Source organism: Biomphalaria glabrata, chromosome 7 (genome assembly GCF_947242115.1).
Source record: "Biomphalaria glabrata chromosome 7, xgBioGlab47.1, whole genome shotgun sequence".
Lineage (NCBI taxonomy): Eukaryota > Metazoa > Mollusca > Gastropoda > Planorbidae > Biomphalaria > Biomphalaria glabrata.
Window position 1 is genome coordinate 30,923,066 of NC_074717.1, and position 12,922 is coordinate 30,935,987.

Below are 12,922 nucleotides of genomic sequence, written 5' to 3' on the forward strand. Positions count from 1 at the left end.
TCTAGTCATACATCTAGTCATGCATCTAGTCATGCATCTAGTCATACATCTAGTCATGCATCTAGTCATGCATCTAGTCATACATCTAGTCACGCATCTAGTCATGCATCTAGTCATACATCTAGTCATGCATCTAGTCATGCATCTAGTCATGCATCTAGTCATGCATCTAGTCATACATCTAGTCATGCATCTAGTCATACATCTAGTCATGCATCTAGTCATGCATCTAGTCATGCATCTAGTCATGCATCTAGTCATACATCTAGTCATACATCTAGTCATACATCTAGTCATACATCTAGTCATGCATCTAGTCATACATCTAGTCATACATCTAGTCATACATCTAGTCATGCATCTAGTCATACATCTAGTCATACATCTAGTCATGCATCTAGTCATACATCTAGTCATGCATCTAGTCATGCATCTAGTCATGCATCTAGTCATGCATCTAGTCATACATCTAGTCATGCATCTAGTCATACATCTAGTCATACATCTAGTCATGCATCTAGTCATACATCTAGTCATGCATCTAGTCATGCATCTAGTCATACATCTAGTCATGCATCTAGTCATACATCTAGTCATGCATCTAGTCATACATCTAGTCATGCATCTAGTCATGCATCTAGTCATACATCTAGTCATGCATCTAGTCATGCATGTTAACCAACGACTTAAATTCTTCCAAGTCACTGGTTTTCATGGCTGGCTCAGGCAACACAGTTTTACATAGTATAGAATATATACTGGCCTGATATTAATTGCGTACTTTTATCTTGTTAGAATGGCATGTATAGTCAATGTTTCTTTAGCCTCTTCATTATAAGAATAAGAAGATTCAATAATTTATATAGATGTTTAAAATGATTAATTATGCATTTTTTAAATATATATTATCTTTTGGCACACCCTAATAGTTGTAGGTGTCCGCGGACCGCATAAAACGCTCCGGCGATCTGTAAGGGCTGTAATTTGCCCACCCTTGTTCTAAAACATTCTTACGTTAGATTTCTGGTGTCTTGGGTCGTATCGATACAACTAAAATACACTTCGTCTCGCCTCGTCTGACAGAGGTTCTCATATTTATTTTTAACACAGCAGTTCCACCTCACTCCCCCCCCCCCCCCAAAAAAAAAATACAAAAATTCGTAAAATAAAATAAAAACAAGAAAGAGAAGTCCGGAGACGAAAGAAAAAATGGTGGTCACAAAAAAAAAGAGTAAACATATCTGTCAGTTGTCTAGGTTCAGTGCGCTACGTTTGGCTGTCTTCTATCATTGCAAGCATGTTTATTAAAAGAACCCTTGTATCGCTGTATTAGCCGTGTAAACGGTTGTGTTCGAGAAGCCATTGATTAGTGACCACTGAATACACTAATTCAACAACGATGTTCACCGGATGTCGTCTCTAAGGAGACTGACCGCGCCCACATCTCCCTGCCCCGCTTATGGAGTTGTTTGTATGTGTGTGAATCAGTTAGGTCTGCTAGGTGATGGGTAACTGGGTCTATATTTACCGTAAACAAAGCTCCTAAGTGTAAAGTGTGTCTGGAGTAACTGATGTACATGTGAAGGTACCCGATACTTACTGTGAGCCAGGAAATACAATTTTAGGAAGAAAAGTGAAACTTTTCCGGTCTAGATACTAAATTATGGTCAGTTTGATATGCTCTATAAGTTAACATAAGATTATACTATCACGACATTATACTATTATAAGACAAGATTGAACCATTTTTAAACCAAATATATGAACATATAATTAGTTTATGTATTATGCATCTTTAGTCGATATTGTAACTTGCAAAGAATATGACAAATTGTTAAAATAACTTCGTTCGTCTACAGAAAAGGGCAATGGACAGCCCAGTGATCGTCAAGTTTGGACAGTTGATAAACAATTTTAACTTGAACTGTTGTGTAAACCGTAAACTTATGTTAGTGTCTTATGTGTTGTTGGCAATGTCATCTTTTCAGTACTGAATAAAAAAAAATTTTAAAAAATGTTAAAATAATAACATATTTATCACCCAAACAAATGCAACATATAAAAAACTGTTATTTTTTAGTTATATAAATAGATTTATTCATTCTAAGTGTTACACTTGGAAATACTACGTGCTAGAGATCGACCTAAATGATTTTACGGTAATAAATCAGTCTCTTTACAAATAGATGTTTCTAAACATTGATTTAAACATTGATTCTAACTTTATATAGTTTTGAATTTTTTTTATTGACAGCAATACTAATGTGATACAGAGAAATGGCTCACATAGATCATTTTTTAATCACCAACTTAATTATGTAAAGTTGGACAAGATTCCATTCTGTCATTTGCCTTGTTTAAAACCTCTCTCAAAGTCAGGCCCGTCCATTCTTATATATTTTCTTTCCATCGTTTTCTTGGCCTCTTTTTCTTTTTCCTGCTACTGTTCCCTGAAGGAACGTTTTTGCGATCCCTGAATAAATTGTAATATGGCCATAGAGTTTTACTTTGCCTTTTTTTTACACTAGTTAGCAGGTCATCGTAGGGTCCAATCGCTGTACTAACCCTGTCTCTAATCTCTTCGTTTGTGTCTTTAAATGTGATACCGAGTGATACCTATGATCATTCTGTAGCACCTGAATTACATTACTACGATCCGCCTCTAGTTCTGCAGTCAGCGCCCGAGACTCGCAAACACATTAGAATGTGATGTTGGCCAGTGACCTCATAACTCTGATGTTGGTGTCGAGGGCTATGTGCATTTGGTGTACAAAACAGCTGTGTAGTGTTGATAACCTACGTTCTCAAAAAGTGAGGTGATTGCATACAATGCACTTTTATTTGAGTTGGTACTTTTAAATTTAGCGTCCTCAACATTATTTAGACTCCAGTGATTCCCAAAGTGGTCTATATAGACCCGCAGGGGTCTACGAAGACCTTCAAGGGGTCTACGAAAGTGAAATAACAAATTGGGGGTCTATGAGATGTCCAAGAGGGTCTATGATAATAGATTTCATATAAGCAGGTCGTGACTTTAATTTTTACATCCCAGTAATGTAATTCTTTACACTAGATATAATTTGTAACTTAGTTAATCATTTAAATATTTATCCTGCTATTCAAACGAAAAATTGTTGTATTTAATTTCAATACTTATTAAAATAAATTAATTTTGTCTTCATGTAAATAATGTTTAACAAAAAGAAATGTAGATTGTATAGCGTTGATTATATAAAATTGTTCATTCTTTCATAGTCAACCAAGCGGTTACCGATTGCCTTTTTTATGACAATATGAAACTAATTACGCTTGAGGATCATCTGCGACAATATCACCCTGATAAAAAGATATAGATTTGAAAAACTTTTGAACATTCAAAGATAAAGTTCAGAATAGACCCACAAAATCTCTATTCAACATCATGTAGAGAAGATGGTGATTTATGAGTCTTACAATATCTGTTCACTTATAGCAAAATAAGGGTGTGGTGGTAGTGGTTAAGCGCTTGGCTTCCGTAATTGGGGTCCTTCGTTCGAATCTCGGTGAATTTTGAATTTCAGGATTTTTAGGGCTCCCCTGAGTCCACCCAACTCTAATGGGTACCGGAATTATGTTAGTAAAAGTAAAGGCGGTTGGTCGTTGTTCTGCCCACATGACACCCTGCTCGTTAACCGTTGGCCAAAGAAACAGATGACCATAACATCATCACAATGTCTGAAAGGGGAAATTTACTTATTTATGGTAAAATGCGGAAAACACCATAGGTAAAACATTGATTTTTATCAGCCGTTGTAGTTTTAAAACCTGTTTTACACAAACCCATATATGATATTAAAATAATTTCTTTAAGCAACAATACAGTTCAAAGTTGCTTCGGTGGCATGTTATAAAATTAAAAGCTTCATATGTAATTCTTTGCAAACGACATATATAAGTTTGGGCTTAGCAGCGTCACAGGTTCTGACAGGATGTAGAGGTGTGTGCTGCAAACTGCATTATGGTCGCCGGCTCCTTATTTTTCCTCAGGTTAACCCACAAAACCTTTCCCATGTTTGAGTTGCAAGACAGGAGAGTTTTGAATTCAGTTTTACTTCTGCTTGGTGGGTAGCCAGCCAAGACTAATGAGCCCTTCATGCTCGAATCTTACTGGTTTAGGCGACAGTCACTCGCCTTCACATCTTCGCGCGGACTATATATTTGAGCAACTCGTGAAACGTCAACAAATACACGAGAAACTGCTCTTTGTGAAAACTCTTACAATGATACTAAATAAAGGCCATTGTGTTTGGAGATTCCAGCAATACATATTGCTATTTTAATTGGTTTTGAATTTTATCAATAAAAAAGAGAGATCTCTAAAATCTCTAATATGTAGCTTTAAATTACTTTTCACTTTTCAACTCTCTACAGATAGAAATTAGGAGGCGTTTTGGCTGAGCGGTAAAGTGCTTGGCTTCTGAACCGGGGGTCCCGAGTTTGAATCCTGTTGAAGACTTGGATTTTTAATTTCGGGATCTTTTGGGCGCCTCTGAAGCCACCCAGCTCTAATGGGTACCTGACATTAGTTGGGAAAAGTAAAGGCTGTTGGTCGTTGTGCTGGCCACATGACATCCTCGATAATCGTAGGCCACAGAAATAGATGACCTTTACATCATCTGCCCTATAGACCACAAGGTCTGAGAGTGGAACTTTACTTTTTGTACAGATAGAAATTAGTTTTAAAAACATGTTGATGAATTTGCAAAAAATTGCAAGTTAAGCAGGGGGTCTACCGAAAACCATAAAACATGGCAAGGGGTCTACCAGACAAAAAAGTTTGGGAACCACTGCTTTAGACCTATCATACAATTATCTTATTTAATTAAGTGGATTAAGTGAATATAAAAAAAAGGTCTAAAATATATACAAGCTAATACATCCACCAATGTGCCAGCGAAGTGCTATGAAAAGAAGTTTAATAGCTATCTATAGTTAGTTTCAAACTTCTAAGAGAACATCTAATTCTCTACACAAAATAATAAAGGGGACTAATTCAACTTTAACAGCCACATCTGTCAAGTACAGTTTCTTTTCCAGTTGGATACCAAACAAACAATTAATTACCAACAAATAATTGGTAATTGTTTAATTTGTTTTGTCGGTTACCATAAGTAATTACACAAAATTTCCACTTTATCCGAGATTGGGTGTGGGAGAAATAATGTTTGCAAAACTTGTAACAGACAGACAGACAGACAGACAGAGTTGATATACGCTTTGTAATAAGAGGAATCGTAAAGTGCTATTTTTATTTCATCTTTCAGAGTGGTGCGACGAGTCATTCTAAAGCGAAAGTGGTGAAAAAGACAAAGACAAAGACTGGTCAGTTAATGAAAGAATGTGTTGGCGTTGGACTTGTTCCATCGGGTGCACCTCGAGGCGTAGACCGGACGTATCCCAACGGCATTTCTGTTTGTGTCACTGACATGTCCACCTCCTTGGAGGAGCAAAACCTGCTCTTCACTAATGACAGCGCACAACATTTCCTGAACATAAATGTCGAAGACTTGACCTTGAATACCTTTGAGCCCAGTTTCTTATCTTCACAACAGACGATGAGATCCTGCAAGAACTCGCTGACATTTCTCAGTGCACTCTTGTCAGCCGCTGGGTCTACTCCTGCATCACACTTCACGGCCCACAAGGATTCTGTTTTGGGATCCGACATTGGTGATACACACTTGCTATCTGTCGTAAAGGCAAACACCAACATTTCCTCAAAGCCTGAACTTTGTACCTCGACTGACAAAAGTCTCAAAAGGATGGGAAAAACCTCGGCGTTTGTGTCTCGTTTATCAAGTATCGAGAGAACCAACCCACGTGACAAGTTCATGTAATTATCTCATATTTTACTTTTATTTATTGTAACCTTACAATATAGATATGGGTGCTGAGTGGTAAGTCGCTTGGCTTATGAACCTAGTAATATTGGGTTCGAATCTCGGTGTAAGGTAGGTATTTTTAATTTAGGGATTTTTAGGATCCTCATTAGACTACCCGTATCTAATGCGTATTTGACATTAGTTGGGGAAAGGCGGTCAGTTGTTGTGCTGGTCAATAATATTCGTGTTAACTGTCGGTCATAGAAACAGATAAACTTTACATTATCTACCCTATATATATATATAGAAATGTCTGAAAAGGTGCTTTACTTTTTTATCGTATAGATCTACATGAACCGTTCATAACCTGCAGTCCTTGAACTAAATTATTTATCTAGATAGACTGGATGGCTGCCTGGTCGTGCGGTAGGTGCGTTGGTCTGTCGTTTGGTTGTCTCGATAGTCTCGGGATCACACCCTGCCTACCACCATATCCTGTCTTTTGGTTTGGACTAGGAAGTAAATTATCTTCAAGTCTACAGGAACTTCTGATACATTTAAAACATTCTACAAATATTTTACCCAATAGTACCAATAATAATAATAAAAATAATAATAACAATAGTGATCAACAAATGAAATACTGGCTGAAGGAAAAGACGGTTCAGTTATATATCTAATTATTTTAGCACACTATCTAGCATTTTATTAGCACAATAACTAGCAGTTTATTGCTTGAATGCTTATTGTTTTTATTAATTAATTTATTTATCCAAGTCTTTAATTTGTAACTATTTTAGAATTATAATAATAACTGTTTCTTATCGACCGCAAAATTATCATTAGAAGTTTTTACTTTTCTGAACTATGAAATCCTTTTGAAGTTGACTTTGAACTAGAATGAATCCTCGTGACTTCTTTAACCGTGCTAACTACATTGTGTGCCTTATTAACTTCTACTTGACTTTCACTAATAATTGACTTCAAAGATATAAAGTACTCACTCTAAGACTTATAACGACTTATTGACTCGCAACAACTGTAGGACTTGCAACAGCTCACTAAATTTAGACAGCCTTCAGGACAGAAGACTCAAAAGTAAAGTAGCAATTATACATAAAACACTGAACCATAATCTTCAAATACAAAAACAAAATTTAATAAAATACTCAGAAAGACACAAAGATAAAGGCACATTCCTCGTCCCATATGCTAGGACAAATTTGTACAAATACTCCTTCTTCCCTAGTGCTATTAGAGTATGGAATGGGTTGCCTGAGCTAGCCAGGAAAACCAGTGACTTGGCAGAATTTAAGTCATTGGTTAATATGCATGACTGAATGCATGATCCGTAGACAAAGTATTCGCAAGACAAGTTTTCTTTGATTAGTTTCTGTGGGCTTTTTTTGAAGTAGCGTCTGTATTAAATAAGATAAGATAAGATAAGACATGCAACTACTCAAAGCCAACAACTAACTCACTTTCTCCTAATTTATACTTTTAAACCATCTTTTCAAGAATCCTTAAAATGTTATTAAAAAGCAAAATCGATTATCATTTTCCAGTGTAACAATTAATTAGCTCACAGTATTATGGTTCAGGGGGGGGGGAAGGGAGTTTGGGGAAATGACACCCTGAGCTGTCCGCACCGGGTGACACCGACCCTAGTAACGCGAATACCTTGATAGAGTGTACATTGCCTACTAGGCGATAGTTTAAAGTGAAAACAAGAATCACGCACTTGCTACCGCTAAAGTGATTATGTCTTGTTCTAATACCTGGGCCTACTGCCATATAAGTCTTTTGTGAACAGCAGAAATGTACCTTGGATGAAAGCCTAAAATAAATTCACATTCAACAGTTCTCCAAGAAGATTGGACTCCGTTTCTTATTGTTGTCTTACTTTGCAGTTGTTAAAGTAACGTGAAAACAACTTTGTACACTTTTATATAGTACAAATGCAGCGTAAGTATAAGTAGTATATATATGTAGTGTCTGTATAATTATTACAAATGCAGCGTTTGTATAAGTATTACAAATGTAGTGTTTGTATAAGTATTATATATATATATAATGTCTGTATAATTATTAAAAATGGAGCGTTTGTATAAGTGTAACGAATGCAAGGTTTGTATGTATAAGTGTTACGAATGCAAGGTTTGTATAAGTGTTACGAATTCAGCGTTTGTATAAGTATTACCAATGTAGTGTATGTATAAGTACAACTTAATCTGATCTCTTGAACCCTTATTCCCACTTATTTAACTCAATTTTTCTATTTGTGTGTGAGTCAACTTGCGTGTCTGTGTGTGAGTCAACTTGCGTGTCTGTGTGTGCAGTTATGCGTGAAGATACTTAGGTCACCTTGCTCTGTCCTACCAATTAAGACTATTGATTGAACCCTCTCCTCTGATCAATATCTGGTTTATGAGGCGACACAATACGAGACTGACGTCAAATAATTAAGATGGAGATTTGGCTTCACAAAAACATTCTTTGTAAAGAGACTGGACTACAGAGAGGGGAGATGGGAGGTGGACTTGATGATGTCTAGGAGCTTCCAATTGTTAGTATGATATTGTTAGTATGACATTGTTAGTATGACATTGTTAGTATGACATTGTTAGTAAGACATTGTTAGTAAGACATTGTTAGTATGACATTGTTAGTAAGACATTGTTAGTATGACATTGTTAGCATGACATTGTTAGTAAGACATTGTTAGTAAGACATTGTTAGTATGACATTGTTAGTAAGACATTGTTAGTATGACATTGTTAGCATGACATTGTTAATATTACAATGTTAGAATGAGATTGTTAATATGACATTGTTAGTCTGACATTGTTAGTATGACATTGATAGCATGACATTGTTAGTCTGACATTCTTTACAACACAATTTAATGTTAGATTTTTTTTTCTCAAGATTATATTCCACATTTGTAAGTAAACAAGAATGAATTATTTGTAACTTAAACAGAAAGATGACAGACCATCCAATACAAAAGAAAGAAACAAATAAACCACATTTTAGTTCAAACAAACGACAAAGAAAAGATTTTCACTTGTTTCTTATACTGAAGACTATTTAGAGGAACTAAAAATATCCTGGACGCTGAACTTCAAGGTTGTCAATAAAGTAACAACTAAAAAATGATCTACCAACAGAGTGACTTCGAAAAATGTATTCTTCGATGCTAAAATGTGCACAAAACATAGTTATGACACGTATGGCAGGACAGTAATAGTAGTCCCAAATGACCATAAACCATTGGAACACATTCTTTTAAAAACCACTGAATTCTGGTCCAAGAAGATAACAGAGTCAAATGATGCGTTCATTGCGCTATGATATTCAGTTTCAGACTTCTGTACATTACAGAAGAAACAACATTTCGTTGCTGACACTTTGAGTAGAGACCCCTTAGAGGAAAACTGTGATATCCCTGACATTAGGACTGACAATACCAGACCCAGTGATGGAGAAAGTCAAGACTTAGGACAGACATTAGGACAGACAATACCAGACCCAGTGATGGAGAAAGTCAAGACTTAGGACAGACACAGATGGCACGATACAAACTCGGATTCAATACATCACAAATACATTACAAATACATCACAAATACATCACAAATACATCACAAATGAATGGCCGGGCAAACGGTCTACCAGAATTGATAAGAGTACTTTTCAGAGATATGTCAACGTATGAAGAAGGACTCTTGCTCAAAAGGAGAGCAAATAATTAGACCGAGGTCGCTTCGCAAGTAAAGCTCTATACAGAAAACCCGGGACTTGACTCAACGAAGAGAAAGGTTTCTAGCCTGGCTTATCAGCAAAGATAAGGGAAATAACCAACTCATGCTACATTTGTCAGCAAAACAAAGCAGCAAGCCAAAGAGAAAGAGTTGATACAACATGAAATAGAGTGCATATCAACCCCAACAGAGAAACAGAACAACAGGATCTATTGGCCGATACTAAAGACAATCTACAAAAGACTAGAGCGGAATACCAAAACATTAGCCATAGGTCATTACAAGCAAACTTCAGAAGTAATTATTAAAGAACTACTATTACTGCTGCGACCAAGGAATCAGTTCAAGAAACCGATAAGATTCAAAAATTATGTTTCTAAATGAATGTTGTATGTTTCTAAATGAATGCTGTATGTTTCTAAATGAATGATGTATGTTTCTAATTGAATTCTGTATGTTTCTAAATGAATGCTGTATGTTTCTAAATGAATGCTGTATGTTTCTAATTGAATTCTGTATGTTTCTAAATGAATGTTGTATGTTTCTAAATGAATGCTGTATGTTTCTAAATGAATGCTGTATGTTTCTAAATGAATGCTGTATGTTTCTAAATGAATGCTGTATGTTTCTTAATGAATGCTGTATGTTTCTAAATGAATGTTGTATGTTTCTAAATGAATGCTGTATGTTTCTAAATGAATGCTGTATGTTTCTAAATGAATGCTGTATGTTTCTAAATGAATGCTGTATGTTTCTTAATGAATGCTGCATGTTTCTAAATGAAGGCTGTATGTTTCTAAATTAATGCTGTATGTTTCTAAATGAATGCTGTATGTTTCTAAATGAATGCTGTATGTTTCTAAATGAATTCTTGATTGTTGTCTTTTAAATGTCTTGTATTTCATAACCATGGATGTGTGCCAATATCTTGTGTTTATTTTTTTAAAAATATATCCCCCGAAATGTTTTTCTGTAAAGAAAAAGGGATGTTGATATTATATCATAACTTATAGATTACAGACGTTAGAGATGACAATTACGTCCAACGCATTTCATGTGTCAATCTAACCATGTATGGTAATCAGTGACTTAAACTCTGCTATGTCGTTTGTTTTCCTGGCTGATTCATTTATGCAAATGGTTTTAGATATTTTGTCAACAAATTTTTTTTTTACATTTGTATTGCTAAGTTATGTAAGTTTGTCCTACTAACTACTACATTTACACAAAAAAAAAATGTTCACTTTTTTTTAAAAGAGAAAAAATCTATTTAGTATGCATATAAGTTGGGCATAATTTAAAACAACAATCAATAAGTAGGTTTTCATATTATCGCGTGAACTGCAGTAATAACAGGAGATTTTCACCAGTTTAACCACAATTATGTGACTACATTTTTTTCTATCTCTAATAGAAGCAGAAGCTGCAGTTGTAAAACAGAAATCATCACTGCACGTTAAAAGCAACGAAACAATGTTTGTTCAAGATATCTGACACTTTTGATTCAAATAGTTTTCTTTCATTCAATATAAGATCTCTCGCTCTCTCCTTCTCGCTCTCTCCCTCTTTCTCCGTCTCTCTCTCTCTCTCTTTCTCCGTCTCTCTCTCTCTCTCTCTCCGTCTCTCTCTCCGTCTCTCTCTCTGTATATGTGTGACTGTGTATGTTTGCATGTCTGTGTGTGGTTTGTTGTGTCATTGGACTGACAAGAAAGTGCCCAGTCGACAGATCTGTCACTTGTATTGATAGGCGCAACTCGCAAAGTCACAATAACAGAAGTCATTAAAACTTCGCATTACAAAGAATTGTAAAGAACTCTAGGCACAAATATAGAGACATATGTTTTTATGTGTTTCTTAACATACTTCTACCAGACATAAACAAATGGTTCTCAATCCAGTGAGTTTACCTACCCTTAATCTAATGCTAGTCGACTATCTCAATTGTAAAGTAGATCCAACAGAAATGAAGCTTTTAACGTGAACTTGGGAGAAACAACATTATTATGTGGTTGGCAATCTTGGGAGAAAGGACATCATTATGTGTTTGGCAATCTTGGGAAAAAGGACATCATTATGTGTTTGGCAATCTTGGGAGAAAGGGCATAATTATGTGTTTGGCAATCTTGGGAGAAAGGACATCATTATGTGTTTGGCAATCTTGGGAGAAAGGACATCATTATGTGTTTGGCAATCTTGGGAGAAAGGACATCATTATGTGTTTGGCAATCTTGGGAGAAAGGACATCATTATGTGTTTGGCAATCTTGGGAGAAAGGACATCATTATGTGTTTGGCAATCTTGGGAGAAAGGGCATAATTATGTGTTTGGCAATCTTGGGAGAAAGGACATTATTATGTGTTTGGCAATCTTGGGAGAAAGGACATCATTATGTGTTTGGCAATCCTGGGAGAAACCCCATTTAATGGTTGGACAACTTGAGAGAAACCCCATTAGGTGGTTGGAAATATTGAGAGACACCACATAATGTGGATGACAGTCGTAACGTATCAGCTAAACTAAATTTTTACGTTTGATTTTCGATATTTCAGTAAATTTAAATGTAATTAAGATTTGCTAGCTAAAATAGATTAATAATTCATTGGACATTAATTTCTCAGTAAACCTCTACCTGTCAATATCTAGGTTTGTATAGCCAACTTTTTCTACAACTTAAAATCTTGTAAAATAGAAAACATGAAAGCAATTGAATTACAAGTGTTTAGAATATAAATAAACCTTTCAAATATGGAGAAACATTTCCGATTCGTTTGGAGATTCTAAATAATCAAATATCTCACACATTTTTCTATTTTTGAGATCATCAGCAAGACTCAGCGTTAATACGATGTTGAGAACCGCTGAGTTAAACCCATTTTTCTTCATGTGTGTTCCTCTTAAAGGTCAAGTCTGGGCAGTAATGTAAAGTTTCTCATGCTTTTTGTCTTCATATGCGTTATACATTTAGCAGTTGGACAGTCGGGCAGTCAATAACTTGTGCTCTACTTTCTTCTTCATCCTGGACACCAAGCGTGCGTTCATAAGTTTCGCCAATGTGTGCGTGTGTGTGTGATATCATTGTGTTGGTATAGCAGTAAATAGTCGATCTACTCCGTAAGTTAAAAGTATTTTTTTTTCAAAGACAAAGTATTCGCAAGACAACTTTGATTAGTTTCTGTGGGCTATGGTGTCGCATATCCAACACAAAGATCAAGCATTTTTTTGTTTTTATTATTTTCAGGTGAATATTAGCTTAAGGGACTGAGTAGTTAGTTCATTGTTCGTTGGTTTTTTCTCCATG

The 12,922-nt window shown here is 35.6% G+C and overlaps 1 protein-coding gene across 3 annotated transcripts in view; it reads left to right on the forward strand.

The window, feature by feature from the left end:
• Nucleotides 1-1,553: 1,553 nt before the first annotated feature.
• Nucleotides 1,554-12,922, forward strand: part of LOC106070090 (myosin-7-like) — a 48,237-nt gene continuing 36,868 nt past the window's right edge. For 2 of the 3 annotated variants that reach the window (XM_056036160.1, XM_056036161.1), the window contains exon 1: nucleotides 12,545-12,735. Coding sequence is in view for 1 of the 3 variants with exons in the window: in XM_056036159.1 (XP_055892134.1) it covers nucleotides 1,664-1,666; nucleotides 5,304-5,872 (572 nt within the window). In the remaining 2 variants the exon portion in view is untranslated. Of the gene's footprint in view, nucleotides 1,667-5,303; nucleotides 5,873-12,544; nucleotides 12,736-12,922 lie in introns of those variants that run through there. The other variant, XM_056036159.1, reaches the window with a different exon arrangement.